At 38.5% G+C, this 25,693-nt stretch overlaps 1 protein-coding gene across 5 annotated transcripts in view; it reads right to left on the bottom strand.

The window, feature by feature from the left end:
- The window catches only part of EGF (epidermal growth factor), a 103,235-nt gene that overhangs the window by 71,006 nt on the left and 6,536 nt on the right, over positions 1–25,693 (bottom strand). For 4 of the 5 annotated variants that reach the window (XM_039468423.2, XM_039468427.2, XM_039468425.2 and 1 more), the window contains exons 2-5: positions 7,403–7,602; positions 4,766–4,947; positions 4,132–4,359; positions 2,871–3,073 (exon numbers count right to left, since the gene is read on the bottom strand). The exons of the other annotated variant lie outside the window; for it this stretch is intronic. In XM_039468423.2, the coding sequence (XP_039324357.1) occupies positions 2,871–3,073; positions 4,132–4,359; positions 4,766–4,947; positions 7,403–7,602 (813 nt within the window). The remainder of the gene's footprint in view (positions 1–2,870; positions 3,074–4,131; positions 4,360–4,765; positions 4,948–7,402; positions 7,603–25,693) is intronic. 5 annotated transcript variants of the gene reach the window in all.

The raw sequence follows: 25,693 nt of genomic DNA, 5'->3' as shown, positions 1-25,693 counted from the left end.
GGTTTTTGCTATTTAACGTCGTGCTGCAACCCACAGATGAACTGCGTCCTGCAACTCTTGCTTTGTGAATTCAAATAAATCACTTATAACATCTGAATAAATACTTCATCTCTTGGAATTTATTTTATTCTTTGTAGCTCCTTACTACTTGTATTGAAAGCGTAGTCAATACAGAAGTTTAATTGTAATTTCCAGCTAAATTTTTAAAGAAACCACACAGAAAGCATTATCACTGTTAGTTACCTGTCTGAGGGTATAAGAGATGATAACATCAGTTCTGCCTTGACTCCAGACTCCCTGCCTCAACCTCATGCTTGTCCTTCTGTTCAGCCTCACAGCTCTCTTCAGGAGCTATGCCTAGGGCAGGTAGGAACAGAGTTATTTGCTACTTGTACCAGGGACCTACAGTTCTTAACATTTTCCACGCTACACCAAACCCTAGTGGCATGCAACAGATAGAAAGTAGAAGATATAGGCTGGGCTCAGTGGCTCATGCCACTAACCCAAGCACTTTGGGAGGCTGAGGCAGGCAGATCACCTGAGGACATGAGTGCAAGACCAGCTTGGTAAAACCCCATATCTACTAAAAATACAAAAATTAGCCAGGTGTGGTGGTGGGCGCCTGTAATCCCAGCTACTCAGAAGGCTGAGATAGGAGAATCGCTTGAACCCGGGAGGTGGAGGTGCAGTGAACTCAGATTGCACCCTTGCACTCCAGCCTAGGAGACAAAGCGAGACTCCATCTCAAAAAAAAAAAAAAGTAGAACATATAAACAATTCTATCTCTGTTTCTGCACTGTAGAGGGCTATTTAGGACTAACATTAAATATGTTTTAAAACCTTCTTGAAAAAAATTGTATATAGAGGTGAGATGTTAGTGTCACATCATTTACAAGGCAGCCTCATAAACTGAGCAGCCTAACGATTATAACAAATTTTTAAAAGTCTGAAAACTTTTTCTTTCTGTAGGCCCCTGTGGTATCTAATAAAGGCCTGACAACTTTTTATTTTTTATTTTTAATTTGAAACAGAGTCTCATTCTGTCACCCAGTCTGGAGTGCAGTGGTGCCATCTTGGCTCACTGCAGCCTCCACCTCCTGGGTTCAAGTGATCCTCCTGCCTCAGCCTCCCAGGTAGCTGGGACTACAGGCATGCACCACCACGCCCGGCTAATTTTTGTATTTTTAGTAAAGACAGGATTTCATCATGGCTGGTCTTGAACTCCTGACCTCAAGTGATCTGTCCGCCTTGGCCTCCAAAGTGCTGGGATTACAGGCATGACAACTTTTTAAAAACAATTACATGCTAAGGAATTTAAATAGAGAAGCCTACATTTAGAAGTAGAAATTTGGGACTGTGACTAGATTCAGTCAATCATTCATACTTTTTTTCTAACATTTACCATCTAAAATTAATTTATTTATAACTATCTACTGTATATATGGTGGCTAAAAAAACAAACAAAATAGACACGGTTCCTATCTGTATGGCACTTATAATCAAGTGGGAGAAAGAACCCAAAAAGAAAGCAAATTAGTATATAATTACACCTCGTGATGAGTTCAATTTGTGAAAAAATAAGAGGTGAAGCGGCTTATTTTGATTGGCTTATCAGAGAAGACCTATGTGAGGACATAACATTTAAGCTCAGAACTGAAGAGAAGTCTAAGCCAAGGAAGAGTGACTGCAAATCCCTAAAGGAAGGAAGGAGATTAGCATGTTTGAGGAGCTACAGCAAGACTTGCACGAAATTCAGAGATCACTAGAGCAGGTTGGTCCAACATTGATGAGACTAGTAAAATGCTGAACTTCAACCTAAGTTCAAAGCAAAGCTTTTGAAGGATTTTATGCAGGAGAGTGAATGGACCAGATTCAGAAAACAGAAGCATCAGCTGAGTGGCTACTATAGCAGGCCAAGCAAAAAGTGCCTGCCTGTTTAGACGATGGCAGTGGCAGTAGAGAGGAGAAGTGGGCATATGAAATGTATTTAGAAGGTAGAATGGAATGGATTTGGTGTTGGATTAGAAATTGGGGGTGAGACCATGGGAAAATTCAAAGATGGCCCTGTAGGACTCCAGAATATGGCGTTCCAAAATAGGAAGGATTGTTGAGCTTCAAACAATTTAAAAGAAATAGATGCAGAAAAGCGTTCGCTCTTGCACGCTTGCTCTCTCTCTCTCTCTCTCTCTCAATGTGAGACATAGATTTACAAAGGCAGTAGGTACCCCCTCTGTACCAAGGATAATAAACGTTAACCACTGAAGATAACTTTAGATTCTTATGGCCTGGCAATGGCTGCAGAGGTATCTACATTAACAAGCTGTATTAACTAGCCTTTATCTGCCATTTATTTGCTTTCCCCCAAGTTGCTGCTCATAGAAACTCAAAGGTCTTTTCCTCTGTCTTGCCACTTCTCTAAAAATTTACTGTTCTTTATTGAACTTATTATGTAAGCTGGCATTTAAAGCCACCTCTTGGAGAGCTATGCATTCCACAGGTGTCTCCCATGTATATACAAAATGTACATGTTAATGTATTTCTATTTGTTTTTCTTTCTTTTTTTCTTTTTTTGTAGGGACAGAGTCTTGCTATGCTGTCCAGGCTAGTCTCAAACTCCTGGCCTCAAGCAATCCTCCCACCTCAGCCTTCCAATGTGCAGAGATTACAGGTGTAAGCCACCATGCCTGGCCTTCTATTTGTTTTTCTCTTGTTAATCTCTCTTTTCTTACAGGGGTCTGTTATAACTAAGAATATATGAGGATTGAAGAAAAAAATATTTTTTCCATCTATAATCCCTCAGTGTCTGTCTTGAGCAGGTGAATGGGTGGGAACTATGTGTCAGACTCCGCTCAAGGTCAATGATGACTCACCAGGCTTCTGAGCATCATCTTCTGCCCTGGGCTGTGTGAGTGGATGCACTACTTTCAGTTCGCTGGGTGGTACAAATGATGGATTGAGGTTAATTTTAACCATATCCTTTCCAGTGTGTTTGTTGGCTATCCAAATTGTCTTTGTTTTCCATGTTGAATAGAAGATATGGTCACCAAAAAGGGACATTGCAAACAAATTGTGCCTAAAAAATAACCACAAAAGGAAAAAGAACAGAACATTTGTTCCTTCGCTTATAAAAGTTTCACTTCATTTCAATTTATTGTCTAAATTTCAACCATCTACCTTTTCAATTGTTTCTCATTCAGGTTTAGAAAAGTATATTGGCCAGGCGCGGTGGCTCACGCCTATAATCCCAGCACTTTGGGAGGCCGAGGCGGGTGGATCACGAGATCACAAGATCGAGACCATCCTGGTCAACATGGTGAAACCCCGTCTCTACTAAAAATACAAAAACTAGCTGGACATGGTGGTGCATGCCTGTAGTCCCAGCTACTCAGGAGGCTGAGGCAGGAGAATTGCCTGAACCCAGGAGACGGAAGTTGCGGTGAGCCGAGATCGCGCCATTGCACTCCAGCCTGGGTAACAAGAGCGAAACTCCGTCTCAAAAAAAAAGAAAAAAAAAGAAAAAGAAAAGAAAAGTATATTAAGTTTAAAATTTTATTCATGTCATCATACTCTGAGCTAATAAGTTATAATTTCTAGCTCCAGATCCATTTTCTCATTCTTCTGTTAGTCATCCAATAAGTGTGATGAAAATGGGGAAGCAGATAGGAACAGACTAAGAGTGGGTTTTAGTGACATCGATTTCATGTGACTAATTTCTGCCTCTTACCACAAACCTGGAAAGTCAGTAACTGGCATGATAGCAAATCATTGAAAGATAAAAATATATAACACAATAATTCAAAATAGAATAACTATGATCAACATGTGAGAACTATTATTTGCCAAATACTCTTAATTATTTTTGTTTGTATTCATTTATTTTCCCTTCACAATAATCCCAAGAGACAGATATTATGATTATCCTCGCATTAAAGAAAACTGAGGATAAAAGAAGTTGTAGAACCTACTGAAAGTCACTCACGTAACATGGTAAATCCGGGGATAGAACTTAAATCTTTTGGCTTCATAATCTGTGGGCTAACCCACTATATGAGTTTGGTTGACAAAAGTAAAATTAATTTCTCTCATGGACTTCAAATGATAATTGTTTTATTTTACAAGAGTAAAACTTACTCTGTGTGATGTTTACTCATCTGCACAGAACCTCCATCATAATCACAGGAACAAATAAGAGAATTGCTTCCTTCATTGTTGTACTGAATCCAAAACAATCGCTTATCAAGCACATCCAGTGACACAGCTGTTATTTTCTCTGATGTCTCTAACAGAGCCTTCACTTCCACACCATCAAGATCTGCTCTGTGAAGGCTGCCAGCCACCTCTGAAGACCAAAACAGAAACCTGAGGGCAAACACATTGCATGGACACAAAAATGAATCTATAGTTCCTTAAACGGCCAACTCTCTCAATGTTTCAACAGCTCTTGCACAGGGCAAGTTTGACTATTTTGAATGAAAATGTATTCAACAAGCATACACTGCCCTATTAGTGACATTACAAGTGATTTCAAGTTAGAAGGAGAATTATGCCTCTACAGCAGAACATCATGATAATTAGAAATATTTACGGAGGAATTCTGCCTCAGTTGAAATGCAGGCAACTGTCCTAAAGAAAATGGTACTTGTGTACTGCAAAAGAGGGCTTTGGTCTCAGTGAGAGGATTCCTTTGAATTTAAAATGCTATAATTCTATCGATCTTCACCAGATTTGCAAATATATTTCAACGTCTGAATATAGCAGAATTTACCTTTCTACTGGATCAACTGCTATATTTGCAGGATCTTTTAAAGCACTGAAAAGAACGTGGGAATTATTTCCTTTCATATCTGTTACTGTAATGGTTCCTTCCTGTTGATTTGACCAAATAACTTCTTCATTTATCCAATTTATTGCCATTCCAGAAACATTTTTCTCTATATTATATACTCTCTGCAAAATCAAATTTTAAAATCATTAATATTTCCCTCATTCACAACAAAACTATCTTAATGGTTATATATGAAAAGTCTATCCTTTTAAGTACTTGTCATTTTTATGCATTTCCAGAATTATTCAAATGATAAAATAGCCACAGATATGGTGACATTTTTTGATGCAGCATGATTAAACCTCCTGTGACCCCCAAGTAAATATTTCTGGAAGTAGTATTTATATTACAGCTTTGAAACTAAAAATTATGCTACGCACTATTTAAATTAGGCAGCCAACCCTAATGTACTGATCATTTCAACTACAGTAATAGGGAAATTTTCATGCAACCGTAAAGATAGCTATTCAATTCCATTTGCTAATGGATTTTTCCATATCTACAACTGAACTCAGTTCCAAGCTTTGCAGGATTTCCTTGGAATTTGAGCTTAAAGACATGAAGTCAATGAATTTCTCATTACAGCTCCCTTATTCTTCTGGCCCTCCTCCTTCCATAGGCCTTTTCCTTTTCATGCCGTCACACTGTGACCAGAGTAGCAGGGCATCTTTTTATGCACCTTGGGCTGGGTTCCCAACTCTTTCTTGATAAAAATGCCCAACCAAAACTTTTTATCTCCTAATTCCGGCTATGCTCAGGTAAGCTGGTATTTTTGGGGAATGGAGGTTGCGAGGTGAGCAGAAGCCCTGACTTGTACTGTTAAAGATTTTCATGGTGTAAATATTCCACCATGGCAGACTTCCAGCTACCCAGGTGACATCATTGAAATAAGATTTGGGCTGAAATTGTATAATCGCGTGAGCCTGTGCTATTTCTACATCTCATACAAAGAAATCTAGCCAACTTATTTTACCAATTGCTAATATTAGATTGGTGCAAAAGTAACTGGCACTTTGGCCATTGAAAATAATGGTACAGGCTGGGGGTGCAGTGGCTCACGACTGTAATCCCAGCACTTTGAGAGGCTGAGACAGGTGGATCACAAGGTCAAGAGATTGAGACCATCCTGGCCAAAATGGTGAAACTCTGTCTCTACTAAAAATACAAAAAAATTAGCCGGGTTGTTGGTGAATGCCTGTAATCCCAGCTACTTGGGAGGCTGAAGCAGGAGAATGGCTTGAACCCAGGAGGCAGAGGCTGCAGTGAGCTGAGAACGTGCCATTGCACTCCAGCCTGGGCAACAAGAGCAAAAACTCCGTCAAAAAAAAAAAAAAACGAAAATAATGGTGCAATTACTTTTGTACCAACCTAATGCATTAATAAATTAGCTCACCCAGGTATATTGTTTGCATTTTAACAGTTGTCCTTTATAAACAATGTTTTAACCCAAAGGAAGAACTATAAGGATGGAATTTTAGGTATCAGGTGGATCCTTTCCTAATGACTTGACATAAATTCACAACTATTTGAAGTATTTCTATGTTCTTAATAGGAAACCCTCCAGATTCTTAGACTAAGAGTTTTAAACTATACTACCAGATATCTGGAGGATAATGAGTAGCCTTCCTTGATAAAAGTGAGGTTAGCAATATTGGAGATGTGATAAAACATATTAGCACCTACTTGAAGCTTTTAAGAATAATTGGCAAGAGATTCAGCTAAAAACCAAAAAACATTGTGCACTTTATGTTGAGAACCAACTCTTAAAGTTTCTCTAGTCACATGCTCTTTGTAAGCCATCACCAAATTGAGAGAACATTCCCCCTGGGACTCATGTAAGGGTTCTACCAGCTGAAAAGAAAGATTAAGAATCTTTTGTATGTACTCGAAGTAAAGTACTTTATATCTGTCATTATTATTTTTTTCCAGAGTGCAATTACCTTGAGAATAAAATGAAGAAATTTTTTCTTTCTACATGTCAGATGCCAAAACCCATGACGGAGATTTTATACAGATAAAACAGGGTCTCTCAACCTCAGCACAATTGACATTTTGGGCTGGATAATTCTTTATTCTGGAGCTGTTCTGCATAGTGTGAGATGTTTTGCAGCATCCCAGGCCCCTACCCACTAGATGCCTGGATCGTCTCCACCTTCCTACCTCACCTACTTGTGTCAACCAAAAATGTTTCCAGACACTGGCAATTGTTCCCTCAGGGAAAAACTGCCCCCCACCTGAGAAATACTGGGGTACCATGAAAATAGCAAGAAATCATTATGCAAATAATCTATCTTAATCATAAAATGGTGATCTGACTTAATAAATTCGGATATTTTTCAAAATTATATTCATATCCTTACTTTCTCATTTTGGGGCTTCTGAATATCAATGTGTGAACTTATTCAATAATATTTTACCATATTACCACAGATGTGGATTAAATAGATGCCTATATTTGGCAGACACACATTTGAACTGGGATATAATTTTCATTTACCTATACATTAAGAACTCAATATATTATATTTGTCAGCCTGTATAAAAACAGCTCAAATACTGCAGGTAATGCTATTTTACCTCTTGCCTTGACCCATTCAGGAAAACTCTTTGCAAAAGTTGTCTTTCTAAATCCACCCAATAGATTCTTTTCTCACTGTAATGAAAATCCATGATCACTGAGACACCAGCATTCGCCACCAATTGCTCATAATTGGTTCCTTCTGTGTCAATCCTAAAGATACTATTTCCGTGGGAGAAAATTAAGAAGGGTGCAGGACCTGGGTGGGAAAAAGAAACCGAAGTGTATGTTTTCAATATTTCATTGCATTTAAACAGAATACCTCCCATTGACCACAAACACAAGCAGAAATAATTTCTAATTACTGGTTTTCTGTTTAAAGTCTATCATGCAGATAATAAAGAGTTCCCAAAGATATTCACATTTCATTTTGTAAATTTTCTCCACAAACTGATTCTAAGACATGAACGTTGGTAAATTATGAAAAATGAACTATCTGAAGAGAAAGACACTTTTTACTATTATCCATAAATTATCTTTTTATGTTCATAAGGGAACCATCCACCATATTCTATTGTGGAAAGTATCTATATAAGGATAACATTTAATGACATGAATTGGAACAAACATTATAGATATTATCCTTTTGGAAATGGACTCCTAGGGCCTTACCTATGACCGGAGCCTTCAGCAAAATGACCTAGAATACGATGGTGAAAACTAACAGGAGGTCTTACATGGAAGCAGAAAAACTTGAAATGCTGTTTCCGTTTCAGAATCCTGTAAAGGTTCTGAAATATTTTGACCCTGTTAGCTTTGCCACGTAAATACAGGATGCCCAAATACATTTGAATTCCATATATATATTGCATGGGAATTGTACTAAAATTTTTTCTCTGTTTACTTGAAATTCAAATTTAACTGGGCACTTTGCACTTTTATTTGCTAAATCTGGGTGGCAAACTTCACTGGATTTCTTGGTTCCTTTAGAGCCTTGTTTGGTATGCTAATCCTGCATCTGGGGTCCTCTCCTATTCTAGGTGATGGCCCTAATATTCAGTATTTACTTGGGAACCTGATCCCTTCCTGGGAAACCTCGCCATTAATTACTATCAGACTCCATACAGAGCTTGCCTTTGATGCTCTGAGATAACGCCAGAGGATGAAATTTCATTAAGTCAAGTTAGTTTCCTTGGTCTTTGTCTTTTGCCCAAGTGTGAGGAAGCTTGGGCCACTCTGCCTTTAGAAAAATGATAGAATCACTGGAGTGAGTGGGGAACAGAGGGGAATTCTAACATATTCTTGCTTCTGTGGTGGGCTTACTCCATTCTGTTTTATCATTAAAAGTAATACCTTAATATAACTTAATAAATGTGTTTATTGCTGTAAGCATTGAACAAAATGACGGGTTAACATCCTTTTACTCAGGGACTATGTTCTAGAGTCAGAAAACACTAACTCCACTTTGGAGAGTACATTGTATTAAAGCTACAAGAGGCGGGGAGAACTGTAAGATCATGAGAGTTTGAAACAGGTGCCAACATAAATGTCTAAGAGAATTCACTCAAATTATTCTTCCCAGATCTTTGCTACAACACAAGACCCCCGACACAGACATGTGGCGGGGGAGCCCACGCTGCACTGTGCTCCAGTTGTAGAATCACAGAGGCATCTTGGGAGAAAGGGAAAGGCCACCAGACAGAAAGCCAGAGGCCTGGTTTCCAGTCCTGGCCCCACCAGCTTCACTTCTCTGGACATCTCACAGGATCTTCCCTGCCTGCGTCAGAGGATTATTATGGGGGAAAAAAGAAATTATAGATGTGAAAGTATGTTTTTAATTGTGGAGGACTACATGTATATCATTTGCCATTGCTTTTTGCCACAACCAAGTTTTCACCACATAGGTTGTGCTACTGTTTGGATTCGAACTCAGGGACCAGAACATCGGTATCACTTGTCTCTAATACAGCAATTCATCATGGAGAAAAGGAAGGCATTAGGAAGGCACACCTTAAACCCATAGCTACTAATTCATGGAACATAGATGATCATGGACATCTAGATTTATTTCCGACAGTTTTCTCCTATGAGTATCATGCATGCTCTATAAGCTGAATAAATGTATCCAATACATATTGTTAATTTCCTAATGTGCTGACATATAGGTGAGATCAAGAAAACATTTTATTTATTTAAAATATTAATAAATGGGAGGCTTCCATGTAAAAAAAGGAGAAAAGAAAGGCACTTTAAACATTTTAATATTTCTTACTGCATAACACAGTACAATCCTCTGTACATAACAGGTACTCAAAAATTTTGAATAAATCGATAAATTAATGAAGAAATAATTGTGTTCTGGTTTTTTTTTTTTTGAGCTGTTACCAGTAGTAACAAAGCCATAGAAACAGATACATCAAATTAATAAAAGATGAATCTATTTAATAGTAGTTATTTTACTAGCAGCAATAACAAATTTTTACATCCTGACTGCATTTATCCTCAATATAACACTAGGAACCAATAAATCAGAGGGAAAAGAGAAATCTCAAGAATTCTTAAATTCATAAAACACAAATTACAGCATTAACTTCTGTAACTTCTCAAAAAAAACAGGATAATAAAAATATGAAATCCAAGTATAAATAATACATTTGATTTCAGATTTTGCCCATCTAAAAGCAAATCATGGCATGCAGTTCTTAGCAATTAGGAAGGCCATAGATGTTTTCAAATTGTTTCCCCAGACTGTTTGTTCAAAAGAGCCACCCAGGGTGCCTCTCTGTGAGTGTGTAAGTGGATGTTCATGTGTTTTGCAGATTCCTACTCTTGAGATTCTAGTTAATCCGGTAGGGCTGAGGGATATGCATGTGTTTTTTGAACAGGCACTCCAGGTGATTCTCAGTCTTAGTGAACCTGGAAAATATGAATCTGATTAAGAGGAAATTCAGTGTTGTTTCCCAAAGTCCCACCACTAGTCAGTGGTAGAGTTGGAATTAGAATCCAGGTACTGCACTGCCAATCTAGCACACTTCCAGTTCTACTCTGCCTTGGTCTGGGTTGTCATGTGTCAGGATATTACAATCTTCATTTTCTTTGTGTAACCAATCGTAATTCCATTCCCTCGAAGCAGTGTTTGTTTTTCCTACACTGTCAACATCATTTTTCTTTTTTTGGAGATGGAGTCTCACTCTGATGCCCAGGCTAGAGCATAGTGGCATGATTGAGGCTCACTGCAACCTCCACCTCCCAGATTCAAGCGAGTCTCGGCCTCCTGAGTAGCTGGGACTACAGGTGCCCGCCACCATGCCCAGCTAATTTTTGTAGTTTTGGTAGAGACAGTGTTTCACCATATTGGCCAGGCTGGTCTCAAGCTCCTGACCTTGTGATCCGCCCGCCTCAGCCTCCCAAAGTGCTGGGATTACAGGCGTGAGCCACTGCACCCAGCCAACATCATTTTTTGTAAACCAGAGCCCAGGCTACATTTTTAAGAATGAAATAAAATATAATTTTAAAGAAAATGAAACACTTTGAGAACTAAGGCTTTGTGAAATAGTCATTATTCTCTTCTACCTGTGGAAATGATAAATATGGTAATGTTTTTCAGACCTGTCAAGGACTCTGTAAACACAGGTGTGTGGTACAGTCTGTGGATCTGAATGTCAGCAGGGTGTGCATGTTTGAACAGCTAAAGCTTTCCCATGTCAAAACCTACAGCATTTGTTTTGGGTGCAGTTCAGTAAGAGGGAAGTATACAGAAAATGAAACATTTCAAGGGAACACAAACCTTAAGACACCAAACAGGTCACAGCAAATGAATCAGAACCTCTGACTTCTCAACCTAGGGATTAGTAGGGGATCTTCAGGAATTAGAAGGAGTTCCGAATGTTTGGAGCACACTGAAGCTGTTCATCAGTGACTTCAGAGAACTAGGAATACATCGCACAGAGGTCAGTGATGAAAAGCAGGCTTTGCTTGAAGTAGGCAGCAGAAACAGAACATTTCATAACATGCACCCCTTCATCCTCTGTGAGTCTGAGGGAGTGGTCTCACACGGGTGAGTGAGAAGAGACATTACCTGTCTTCTGCAGGCCTTGGGGACAAACGTCATGAAAGCTAGTTAACACATAAATGATAACTACAACCAGGTTAACAAGAAATCCTAGCTGTCTCTCAGGCCAACACTGCCACCTGCCCTCACCACCACAGGTGTTTTGCCCTAAATCTAGAGACAGACTGAAAGCTCACAAGATGAAGAAAGTGCGGAGGGAGCTTCCAGACCTCAAAAACTTCAGGGACACTATGAGAAAAGAATGTAGCTCTAAACTAATGGACCTACATAAGGAAGGCTGAGGCCTCCTCACACCGCTCCCGTAGGAACAATATAAATGACTCTGAGAGAGAGAGATCCAAGATGGCTGATCACTAGCAGCTCGGGATTGTAGCTCCCAGTGAAAGCGCAAAGAACGAGAGGACGCCACACCTTCACATGAATTCTTGTTGCTCACGCACCAGGAGATTCCCAGCGGAGGAGCCCCACGGGTCGCCAGCGCGACTCTTGTGACCGGCGAGGCGGTTTTGCCGGCGCCTTGGAGCGACGGTTCTTGGTGCAGAGTCAGAAAAGCACCATCAATCTTAACGCCGCTGATTTGGTCGGTGCAGTGGGTTGCTCAGATTTCGGCGCTGAGAATCAGTAAGTTGGACGTCCACTCAGAAACCTAATTACAAAGACGGTGAATACAAAGACCACAGATGGATAAATTTATAACGAAGGGAGGAAAACGCCCAAAAAAGGCTGAGAATGCCCAAGATCAGAACGCCTCTCCCTCAGCGGGGGATCCCAGTTCCTCATCAGCAACGGAACAAGGCTTGATGGAGAACGAATGTGTTCCAATTACAGAAGCAGGCTTCAAAATGTGGATAATGAGAAACTTCTGTGAATTAAAAGAACTTGTTTTAAACCAATCTAAAGTAACTAAGAACTTTGAAAAAAGATTTGACGAAATGTTAACAAGAATACACAATTTAGAGAGGAATATAAGTGAATTGATGGAGCTGAAAAACACAATAGGAGAACTTCGTGAAGTATGCACAAGTTTTAACAGCCGAATTGATCAAGCAGAAGAAAGGATATCAGAGGTCGAAGACCAACTCAATGAAATAAAACAAGAAGACAAGATTAGAGAAAAAAGGATAAAAAGGAATGAGCAAAGTCTCCAAGAAATATGGGACTATGTGAAAAGACCTAATCTACGCTTGATAGGTGTACCTGAATGTGACGAAGAGAATGAATCCAAGCTGGAAAATACGCTTCAGGACATTATTCAGGAAAATTTTCCCAGCCTAGTAAGGCAGGATAATATTCAACTCCAGGTAATACAGAGAACACCACAGAGATATTCCTCAAGAAGAGCAACTCCAAGGCACATAATCATCAGATTCACCAGGGTTGAAATGAAGGAGAAAATACTAAGGGCAGCCAGAGAGAAAGGTCAGGTTACCCACAAGGGGAAGCCTATCAGACTTACAGCAGATCTCTCAGCAGAAACCCTACAAGCCAGAAGAGAGTGGGGGCCAATATTCAACATCCTTAAAGAAAAGAACTTTCAACCCAGAATTTCACATCCAGCCAAACTAAGCTTCACAAGTGAAGGAAAAATAAAGTTTTTTGTGAATAAGCAAGCACTCAGAGATTTCATCACCACCAGGCCTGCTTTACAAGAGCTTCTGAAAGAACCACTACACATAGCAAGGAACAAACAGTATCAGCCTTTCTAAAAAAAATTATCAAAAAGAGCATCAATATAATGAAGAATTTACATCAACTAATGGACAAAATAGCCAGCTAATGGCAGTATTAAACTCACATATATTAATTCTAAATTTAAATTGACTAAATCCCCCAATCCAAAGACAGGCAATTTGAATAAAAAACTAAAACCCATCAGTATGCTGCATCCAGACCCATCTCACATTCAAGGATACACAAAGACTCCAAACAAGGGATGGAGAAAGATTTACCAACCAACCAGAGAGCTAAAATAAATAAATAAAAAGCAGAAGTTACAATTAAGCAACAAAGATCAAAAGAAGCAAAGAAGGACATTATATAATGATAAAAGGATCAATGCAACAACAAGAAGAGCTAAAGATCCTAAATGTATACACACCCAATACAGGAATACGCAGACATACAAGACTTATAAAGAGACTTAGACTCCCACATAATAATAGTGGGAGACTTCAACATTAATATTAGACAGATCAATGAGACAGAAAATTAACGATATTCAGGACTTGAACTCAGATCTGGAACAAGTAAATGTAATTAACATTTATAGAACTCTCCACTTTAAATATACAAAATATACACTCTTATTGGTACCACATCATATCAACTTAGAAGTTTAAACGAAATGTTGGTTGGCTCCTTGTTTGTTATTCTCTTCCCTCATTTTCTTTTATGTCTCCATTATTAAGAACAATTATAGGCATACCCATATTTAGATTGCATTCTAGCCCGGGCAATAAAGCAATACCCCCATCCTCTCTCCCTCTTCCTCTTTCTCTTTCTTCCTCTTCTTTAAAAAAATAAAAAATAAAAATAAATAAATAAATAAATAAATGACTCTGAGAAGAGTCATTTATTACCACTCCCAAGGGGCTGACTTAAATGATAGCTTGGGTTTTATGAAGTACAGAAGTTTTATTCACTCTGAAAGACTATCTCACCTCTCTTCAGTTACGGTACTTAAAAGAGCACTGTACTAGTCCCGTTGCACACTGCTATAAAGAAATACCCAAGACTGGGTAACTTACAAAGGAAAGAGGTTTAATTGACTCACACTTCCACATGGCTGGGGAGGCCTCAGGAAACTTACAAGCGTGGCATAAGGCAAAGGGGAAGCAAGGACCTTCTTCACAGGGTGGCAGGAGAGAGAAGAAAGAGCGAAGCAGGGAAGCCCCTTATAAAACCATCAGGTCTCGTGAGAACTCACTCACTATCACGAGAACACCACCGGGGAAACCAATCCCCATGATCCAAACACTTCCCACCAGGTTTCTCCCTCAACACGTGGGATTATAATTCAAGATGGAATTTGGGTGAGAACACAGAGCCAAACTATATCAAGCACAAATGCACTTTTTGGACAATCACAGCTTTCTTCTCAATTTATTCATTCATGTCAAAATTCAGGTCAGGTGAGAGTGAGAAGCCAGGTGATTTTAAAATAATACACCCAGAAAGAAGAGCCAGGAGATTTGAATTTAAGTCTTAATTATGTAAAAAATGCTCTGAAACTCATTTTGCTTCCCCAAAATTGTGAATGAAGATTGACTAGAGTAGCGATAGAAATGTGTCACCTGGGGCAGAAAATAAGCCCCTACCTACCCCCAACCATATTCACATGTAAGCTGAAAAGGCTTACTTCCCAGATCCCCAGGATATTAATTGAGACTAGCAAGTTCTATAACATGAAAATTTTTTGTTTTGTTTTGTTTTTCAATAGGACTTCTCAGTCTGTGCTATTGCTCTAAGAGAGTGGGTGGTGAATTTCATCCGAATAATTTTAGTCAACATATGGTGCGTTATCTCTGGGGTAGCACATTGAATGCATTATTTCATTTAATTGGAGAACACTAGGAGGTAAATGCTCTCAACATCTCTATTTTACAGAAGAAGAAAGGAAAATTTCAAACAGTTAACATGCCCCAAGTCACAAGGCCAATAAATAGTGGCGTAGGGATACGCCTTTCTCATCACAGACCCTAGCTTTTAAAGACCAAGCTATACTGCCTATCTAAATATACCAGAAATTGTTTAGTGTGTTATAGTTCAATTGTGTCAAAGAACCCACTCCAGGAAACACTGTTCTAGGCATATTCACCATAAGGCTGGATTCCCTACATTTATCTCCCAGAAATTAATTATAAAGCAGGTCCCTTTAAACAGATTCCTATAATTACATCACCTGAATGATTTTATATTTACTTCTATAATGTGCTGCATTTGTAAACAAAAAGCAAAATTCTAAGCATCCCAACAAACTGAAACCCTCCTCTCAGCCAAGGGCATTTCGAAGTTAACCTGAAAAACTAGTTCAGGTCATGATGGAAAGTGAAGGCTGGACATGCCTTATTATACCCTCCTCCCGTTGGAATTCAGGCACAGCTGACCAGCGTTAACATTTAAAGAATGATCTTAAAATTGACAAAACAGATTTTTTTGTAGCAATAGGACAACCAAATTCCAGCTTGGCTCTAGTGTAATGTCACATGGCAAGTAGAAGACACTGAAAGAAATCGAAGTATTTTATCCCAAAATGTATTCCTTTAACATTTTGAAACAGCCCTGCAAAGCTGTCTCTTGTGGAGAAAATCTACATTCTGCAGACAAAAACCCTTTCATTTCCAGGTCTTTCCCCTGATCCAGGAGAGAATGAACTAAAGGTTTGGCACCTTTTTAGATCTTATAAGAGCTCTGAAGCCTGCTATCTGGAGGCTTCATCTGCATAATAAAACCTTGCTCTCCACAACCCTTTATCTTAAAACCCAGACGTTCCTTTCTATTATTTCCAGGTCCTTAGATGATAAGGCTTTTAATCAATTGCCAATCAGAAAATCTTTGAAAATTTTTCTGTGACCTGGAGCCTACCCCCACCTAACCTTGCCCTTTGAGTTGCCCTGCCTTTCCTGATCACACCAATGTACATCTTACATGTATTGATTGAGGTTTAAGTTGAAGTTTATTGGTTTGCTTATAGATGCCTAATTGATCCCACACACTTCGTTGGAAAAGACTGGTCTTTCTCCATTAAATTGCTTTAACATCTTTGTTAAATATCAAATGAGTATACTTTTGTGAGTCCATTTCTGAACTTTCTCTTCTGTTCTATTAATTTATGTATCTATCTCTTAGCCAATACTACAGCTCAGTATAACTTTTAAAACTCATAATAATACAGTTTTGCAGAAGAGTGAACCACTATGATGTTCCTATGCTGTAGGTAATCTTTAATCTTAAGGAAGCATGTTTAAACACCCTTCAGCTTTTCAACATAAATTATGCTCAATTTTATTTAAAGACTACCACTACTAGACTAACATAAATTTATCAACATTAAAGCATTAGAAAAGTTTTTCCAAATGTTTCACACACACACACACACAGAGAGAGAGAGAGAGAGAGAGAGCAAAATTCAGAAATCACTATCCTGATCTGTCTACTGAGTTTTGCATCTACTTTTGAACATGTGTCTGGTGGACATCTCCAGTCAGGAATGTCCCACAGTCCCAAAAGTCCCTCTGCATGCTAAAAATTAATATTACATAACACCTTCTGATTAGTTTGTTTACTGAAAAGCTTGAATTTGATGAAAAATCTAAAGTTCAATATGTTTTGATATTTGGTTTTTGACAGCTGTTATAAACAAAAAGAATTATTGACAATTATGTCTATATCAAATAAAATAAATGCACCCTTGGCCGTATTTACAAAATCACGATATTTACTTTTTAATTACATCCCTCAATTATTCACAGATTTTGTTGAATTAGACCAGCAAATTTCTATCTTCTAGATTTTAAACAGTAAATGAAAACTAACCAGAAGGCGTTGCATTTTATGTTTTGTTTGTTTTGGTTTTTTTTTTAATTTTTTTTTTTTATTATACTTTAGGTTCTGGGGTACATGTGCAGATTGTGCAGGACTGTTGCATAGGTTCATACATAGCAATGCATTTTATATTTTTAACAAGTGAATTAAAAAAACAAAAACTGCATTTGGAAGATTTTTAAAAATAACTTAGAAAGCTGTTTGCAAATGTTTTAAAGGTGCAGACAGAGTTTTTAATAAGTGATGTATTGGCATTGATTTAACAATAAAATCACATAACAATGGAAACATCCCCAATATCTATCATCAAACTGCTCTCTTCATACACAAATTTTTTACAGTTAGTAGTCACTTTCTCACTTATTAAAATGTCATGTATAATTCGGATAATGTTTTGTTCTTTTAGTTATTTTTGGGTAGCATACTACTGACATCTCTCTGTAATCACAAAAATAAAAAACACAAAAAATTTTAAACACTTGTCCTTTTTTCTTCTTCTTTTTTTTTTTTTTTTAGACGGAGTTTCGCTCTTGTTACCCAGGCTGGAGTGCAATGGCGCGATCTCGGCTCACCGCAACCTCCGCCTCCTGGGTTCAGGCAATTCTCCTGCCTCAGCCTCCTGAGTAGCTGGGATTACAGGCACGCGCCACCATGCCCAGCTAATTTTTTTTTTGTATTTTTAGTAGAGACGGGGTTTCACCATGTTGACCAGGATGGTCTCGATCTCTCGACCTCGTGATCCACCCGCCTCGGCCTCCCAAAGTGCTGGGATTACAGGCTTGAGCCACCGCGCCCGGCTTCTTCTTCTTCTTAAGATGACATCTCACTCTGTTGTCCAAGCCGGAGTACAGTAGCACAATCATAGCTCACTGCAGCCTTAAACTCCTGGGCTCAAGAGATCCTCCGGCTTCAGCCTCCCGAAAAGCCAAGACTATAGTCACATACCACTATGCCCAGCTAAGTTTTTAGATTCTTTATGGAGACAGGGTCTCCTATGTTGCCTAGGCTGGTCACAAACTCTGGCCTCAAGCAATCGCCTGCCTGGGCCTCCCAAAGTGCTAAGATTACAGGAGTGAGACACAGCACCCAGCCAACACTTGTCCTTTTTGAAAAAAAAAAAAAAGAATAACGTGACATTTGAGTGTTCTGTTAAGTGCTTTGCTTCAAGATACTTTGTGGAAAGTATGTAAGACAAATATTTTTATGATTACTCCCCATCAAATACAAAGTATTATAAAGAGACTAGTTAGTTTTGTTTTGTTTTTTTTACGGGAATAACTACATCAGTGACATTCCATAGTGCTTGATGCAATTCCAGTTTCGACTTCTTTGCCACACAGCCTTGCTGTAAAGACTGTGGGGCTCTCTGTCATCTCACCAAGAATGCTTTTCAGCTGATGTTCTAGGAAGTCCAGTGGCTCTACCACTGCTAAATACAGTTATACTATTTTTTTTGTAGAACACTTTTTAACATATAGAAAAAGTCATTTCTGACTTGTGAGAACTTTCAGTGAGAAAATTTCTTCTCTGGTGCATTTCCCCCTTATTCTCTCATAGAAAAGAATATGATAGTGGCTAAGGTTACTGGCACTGGAGACAGAGTACTCGTGTTGACTCTATCGGCTCCAATACTCTTGGCTGTGTGACCTTCAGCACATGACTTGACCTCTCTGTATCTTGGTTTCTTCAACTGCAAAAATAAAATGGGAATATTAGTAATACTTACCTCAGGGATTGTCAAAAAGAATAAGTAAAGTAATTCATGTAAAGTGCTTAAAATCATGTCTGACACATAGTGAGTTCTCAGTAAATGTTGGCTATTTGTTTCTAGAAAATACCATAAGCTGTGATATATTAGAAGCACCTTTACTTTCATTCAACAGTATAATTGCTTAGTATTTACTTCATCACAGTTTTGTTGATTCTTTTTGTACAGTTTTCAGCAGTATTTGCTTACAGAGGAACACATTTTAATTTGTTGTCGTCTGGTTTTCCATGTATTATTTTAGCAATATTTTACCACCACAGGAAGCAGGAGGAACAAGTGTATCACCAATAATATCAGGCTTTTCCTCTTTTGCCATAAGAAACCTCAAAAGAGGCTTCTGACTTTTTTCAGTAAGCTTGGTAAATAGCATCTTAACTATCATACCTTTGAACACAACTGTAAAAATTATTTAAAAAATCATTTTCAGATCTGAATACCCATTTTCAAATAAATTGCTTGTCTTGATGGTTTCGTGTTAACATTAGCTAATATCTTCCCAGGTACATTTTACAATTTTTGTGAGGTTCATCACTAATAATAACCATTGTAAATCCATTTTCAGGCTGTCTTCTTGTTAATTTCTCTTTTAACTTCTTTTTTTGGTAAAATCTATAGAGATTTGCATTGCTCTCAGCTCTTACGTAGCCGACAAAATGCTCATTCTAGGAATAAAAGAGGTGTCAAGGCTGCCATCTCCTCATTATTCTCCTGGGTTTGCAATATTAGTGTTGTCTGCAATCTTCAGTTTCTCTGTAGGAAGGTATCTGAGACACTTGCTGAATTTTGTAAGAGTTAGTTTTGATAAAACCAAGTAACATGATCTGTAAGTCATCAGGTAAACTGCTGACTGAGCTCTGGAGCCCCACTGTCCTGCCAGGGAGCCCTGTGTATGTGGATCAGTGATGTCTCCACCGTCAGCCCAAGCACATAGTGTCCAACTAACGCTTGTTGACATGATTTGAATTAATGGGTATAATTTATATAAAAGAAAATTTCATTTATATTAAGTCCTACTTTCAAAGTTCTTTCAACATAGAGAACTAGATATATTAGGAAAGTTTTCCTAAACCAACTTAAAACTACTAATACTTTTTGGTAGAAAGAACTAATAAAATCATTACACTGATGGATTTCCAACAATCGGTCTTGAGAGGTGTCATGTGCATTGTAAACTTGGCAGAATAGAAGTCCAGGGTCCTGAGTTACATTCTCATAGGACCTCAGGAGCTGCTTCATCTGTCTAGATCTCAGCCTCTCATCCATAATATGAAGCAGTTGGGCTAAATGACCTTGAAGTTCCTTTGTAATTTGACATTTATCAATTTAATTCATATTCTGTCTGTACTATAGAATTCAATAATTTTCTTGTTTATGGCACTTTGACAAGGAGGCTTAAACTTGTGGTAAATTTCTGCATATTATCTTAACCTCTATTTTCTGTATATTGTTTCCTTTTCTGTTTATTGGAATTTCAAACATAAAATCAATAATGTGTCATAGGCCAGGCATGGGGGCTCATACCTATAATCCCAGCACTGGGAGGCCAAGGTGGGCCCAGGAGTTCAAGACCAGCCTGGAAAACATGGTGAAATCCCGTCTTTACTAAAAATACAAAAATTAGTTGGGTGTGCTGGCACACACCTGTAGTTCCAGCTACTCAGGAAGCTGATATGGGAGGATGACCTGAGCTCAGGAAATCAAGGCTGCCACGTGCCTTGATTGCGCCATTGCCCTCCAGCTTGGGTGACAGGAGTGAGACTCTGTCTCAAAAAATAACCATAATAATTTTAAAACGTGTCATGATCCCTACTAAGAAAAGTAAAACAATAACTTAAAACAACCTCCCCCAAGTGACCCTAAACACCCAATATTCTGAAGGAATTCTAAAAATCAATCTACTGATTGAATCCGTAAAAAATTTATTGGAGGCACAAAATTTGGTGTAAGGATCACTTATACTGGACACGATTATCTTCTCTTCTTTTTAGCCAGCTTTAAATTTAGTTTCTCAAATTGCAAGGATAAACACATAAATATTTGCCTGTAGATAGTACATTCTGAGTGTTTCTAGACAAATAGATAAAAATGAGGTAAAATTAAGAAGTGTTGGAGTCTTGATATTTCCTGAGTCCAATTTCTTCTCATTAATACTACCCTGATCATTAAGTTCTGGGCCCTACCTATATATATATATGTACCTATAGGTATAGCTATATATAAAGAAAAAATAATTTATATAATTTTCTTGAAGGCATATATAAAAATAGAAAGATTAACTATTTAAAAAATAATTAATGGGGAATTTGTGTCATATGTTAGGATAATGAAAAAGATAATTTTAAAAAATCACAAAGAACCTGCTGGTTAAGGACTTAGTTCATCCCAGGAAACTAACTTTAGACTTCTCTAAGCATTGTTGAAAATTTGAAGAAATGGGTTTTAGAAAAATTATAGAAAGCAAAGGTGTTTCTAATATGCCTCATTTATGGTTTTTGGTGGAGAGTAATAGCCAACATTTACTGATAACTCACTATGTGTCAGCTAAGATTCTAAGCACTTTACGTGAATTAATCCATTTAGTATTCATAGCAATCTAAGAGGTAGGTATTAACAGCTTGTATCAGCTCCAGAATTAGACCCTATCAATTTCAAAACTGAGACCTAACATGACATGCTAGGCACAGGCTATTGACCAAAGATGAGAGAACTTCGTGCAAAGTGAGGCAACAAGCAAATGTAACACTAGAACCATGTGCCCAAAGCTGCTCCATTTTTGCTGTGTGACAAGATCAATCCACTGTATAAAGAACCAACCAGAATTCACTCTGCTTAAAATGTGTCCTCTGTTTCAAAATGGCACTGCATCTCTTGAAAGTAATAAACCTGGTAACTTCACATGTGCCAACACAGCTCATATTAAAGAGGATGCCACACACTATGTGCTTCTATTAGCTCCTGTCTCAGAAGACAACATGTCAGTATTGAAAGATAGTCACTCATCCTCTTGTAGGTGTCCATGATTGGGTGCTTTTTAATGGATTGAAATCCTAGATGAACATTTTTCTTCAAATACCTCTTTTTCTCCCACTTACATGAAATTTTTGCCATGATTCATTAGAATAACCAGGAGAGAGAAAAGTTCCGGTAGGTTTTTCAAATTTGTCTTCCAAAAAATAATAAGCCTTTTGATCCACTTAGAGCATTGAACATCCTAAACAATGTTGCTTGAATCTAAAAGATATAGTGGGTAAATTAACATTAATGACAATAACCTTTGCAATTTCCCTACACACCAAGGAGAGGTTAATTTCCTTTGTGTTGAAAATCTTATAGTAAACATAATCATGTGCTTCAGAGGAATTGAGAAAAACACCAGAAGGCCCTTGGTAGCTTCAACCCTTCAGCATGTTTATAAACCTCATAAGAGAAGGGCTGGCCTGGAAGTGCAGAGGATTGGTGTCAACCATCATGTGGTACGGCAATGTGGAGTTTGACTGATCTGCCTTTGACCTATTTATACAAGAATGGTGTATATGAAAAAGAAAGATCCTTCTTCAAGCTTTTACAATTTTAACCAGAAAAGTGTTGGAATGAATGAAATAAAACACTATTTCTCAACTGATATACCATGTGCTGAAGAACAAGGCAGCTGCCATGATGCTGTTGTGACTATCTATAACCTAGCGACCACCTACCCACAGAAAGAACCACCTCACGGATACAGTCCCCTTACTGCACATAAAGCTGGTCCACAGAACCCTGGGAAGCTAGTCTTAATGGAGGAAGGAGGCAATGCTTTTCTCCAAAAGGACTCTTACATCACAGGGAAGAAGCTTTGCAAATAAATCAGTGCCTACCACAGGAGTTGACTGGCTCTCAAATACCTTCACACACACACAAAGTCCAGTGTACTGAATGTCTGGGGAAATACTTGGGAAACCCAGACACTGAGAGGCATTAGTATCTCTGGCCAACTTGGGAGAATCAGAAAATCAAGTCACAATCAAAAAAACAGATGCTAATCCAGATTCCAGACTTAGAAAGGAGGTCAACTGGTAACGAAAGTAGAAGTTTCTGCCTTGTATTTGGCTGAAACAACTGAAGTTTCTGTACATTTGCTAATTCCTAGAATTGAGAAGAAAGCCCTGGAAGATGCTGTTAAGAAATAGAGCATCTCCTAAAGAAAGACATATTGACAAGCATTATTCCACAATTGCCTTTGGAAGTTAGTAACTTTGGCCATATAAAAGCAAAGGGTAAAGCATTTTCAGAGATACTGAGATCTCTCAAGAAGTGTAAAAGGGAGGAACTAGGGGAGGGACAGTGAGGGGTGGGGAGTTGGGGAGGGATAACATGGGAAGAAATACCAGATACAGGTAATGGGGAGGAAGGCAGCAAACCACATTGCCATGTATGTGCCTATGCAACAATCTTGCATGTTCTTCACATGTACCCCAAAACCTAAAATGCAATTAAAAAAAAAAAAATATATATATATATATATATATATATATATATATTTTAAAGGAAGTGTAAAGATCCCTTCTGTTCAGTGTAATTTTTATCTTCTTCTACATCTGGCAATAATAGTCCTCAACCCTCCAGACCTGACTCTCAGTCATCTTGTCGCTAGCCCCAGCAAACAGGACAGCTGGGAAGGGCCGGGATGGCCGTACACAGAGCCACCTCAGTGGCAACAAAGAATCTCTACAAAGTGAATCTATGTTCTTAGTTCATCTAATATCCAGGCAATACTTCCTTCATGGTGAACAAAATTAGCATTCTGGAGGAAAGTGCTGGCCTGTAGGCAAGCATCAGTAGACAATGGGGACGATTACATTCCAATCGTCAGGATCTCTGTAGTTGCTGTTGTTGCTTCTGGTTCTTTCTTAAAGTTAATTCTAACTCTAACATGAGAAACTACAACATAACAAGACTAACATTTTGTTTTCTAGCTCCAGGATGGCCCAAATTTGGAGTAATGATTAAACTGCTTGCTGGAATTTGAACGTTTCTTGAAAATGATTTAGGAATCCTTTAAAAGAAAATGATTAATTTCTTTAAAACTGACCTAGACCTTTCTGAGAGATTCCAGGCCTGCCTCTCTCATCCTCACCCCATCAAGGGTTCTCCTCTGTTCTCCTTGACCTCCGGCTGCACCAATGAGAGAAAGTGATTTCTTTCTTAAAAACTGATCATTTGAAAATGTTCTCCAATGCAGTCATTGCCAGCTATTAGGGATAGTCATTGAGTCTTTCACTGTTTTGTTCACAATTAGTTTGTAAAAAACTACTTCTGTACAATAATTGCTAAACTAGCTTAGATCAGGCAGTTTACACTGGAAAGTTGCTGGGTTCTCCTAGTTTCCTCTGCTGTAATCATAATCAAAGTGACTGAAAGTTTAAAGACGTTGAACAGATTTTAGAAGACTTATTTTCCAGGTAAGGAATTCTTGTTACCTTTCATCTGAAGTTCAATGTTTGACTTGTTACTCTATGTGGATTTTAAAGTAACTTATAAATTAATCTATATGAATTGGTTAAATGAAACATATACATCAGTGATAAAAATAAAAGACATTGTACTGATTCACAAGCCAAACTATTTGATGCTGCCACTAGTAGACCACTGACTAGGGACTATTCTGAGCACACATCTCTATTCACAGACGTGTATACTTTACACTTGACCTGACCAGTCAATGACTATTAAATAAGGGCATATTTCTTTTTTACAGTGAAATTTTTTGGATTACGCCACCACAAGCAAATTGCTAGAAATCAGTCTCCTTTAAAATCCTCCCACCCTAGACCCCTCTGAGAGATTCCAGGTCCTGCCTCTCTCATCCTCACCCCATCAAGAGCTCTCATCTGACCTCCTTGATCTCTGGCCACACCAATGTGAGGCCACAGTGCTCCTGGAAGAAGGTCCCCCCTACCTGTCACTCATGGTACCATTTCACCTGAGCATAAGTGAGATCAAGCTCTAACTTTTAATAAAGTCTTCTTTAACGATTGTGGCTAATGGAGGAGGACAGACAACCTACCGTGTAACTCACAGCTGCTGGCCGTGACCAGACCTGTTAAAGTCTCTTTTCAAGTCTCTTTGTCCATCAAGCCAAAGTAAGGGCATTCCCCAGCCCCAAAGTGCTATAGTCCCTTCCAAGGCTCAGAATACAGAGAGAGAGAGACAGAGAGAGACAGAGAGAGAGAGAGAAATGAGAGAGAGAAGAGGAGAGAAGAGAAGAGGAGAGAAGAGAGAAGAGAAGAGGAGAGGAGGGAAGAGAAAGAAGAAAGAGAAGAGAACAGAACAGAAGAGAAAAGAGACAGAGAGAGAGAGAGAAGAGTGTGCATTCCTAATACCTGGGACTGCCGACAAGAACCTTCAGTTCTGTCTCAAAATTAGTATCTCCCATTGTGGAAGGAAAAGGAAAATATTGGTTTGAAACCAGGAGCCAGAAATTCTTATATGAATACAACTGTTTTTGGTTAGCAAAACACATCAGTACACTATTTAACAGTTTTTTAAAAATTATTTTCATTTAAAAAGGCTATGTACAGGATATGATCAGAAAAACAAAATTGGACGAAGACAAAATCTGAAATGTTCTGCAGAAGGATGTGGATGGTCTGAAGGAGATTCAGGAGGCCCAGGAAAGGGGCTAAGGTGCAGGTCAACGCCACTGCAGAGGGAGAGGATCTGGCTCACGTGGTGGAAGACTAAGGCCCAAGAAGAAGAGATGCCGGGCAAGTCCCTTCCACAGATGACATTGCGTCACTTTTAAGAACAGGAATGAAGAAACATTTTGTTTTGTTGTTTGAAGTGCTGGGATGTAAGCAGCCCCTGCCCCAAGCCTCCCCATAGCAACCCTCAGGTAATCTGTCCGCTCACAGCTCATAACAATTATTTCCTCGGTCTTTCGAGGAAGTGAGACAGGGTTGTGGCTGGCATGAAGGGGTGAAATAT

The sequence above is a fragment of the Saimiri boliviensis genome, chromosome 3 (assembly GCF_048565385.1).
Source record: "Saimiri boliviensis isolate mSaiBol1 chromosome 3, mSaiBol1.pri, whole genome shotgun sequence".
NCBI lineage: Eukaryota > Metazoa > Chordata > Mammalia > Primates > Cebidae > Saimiri > Saimiri boliviensis.
This window is presented reverse-complemented; position numbering and strand designations above follow the sequence as displayed.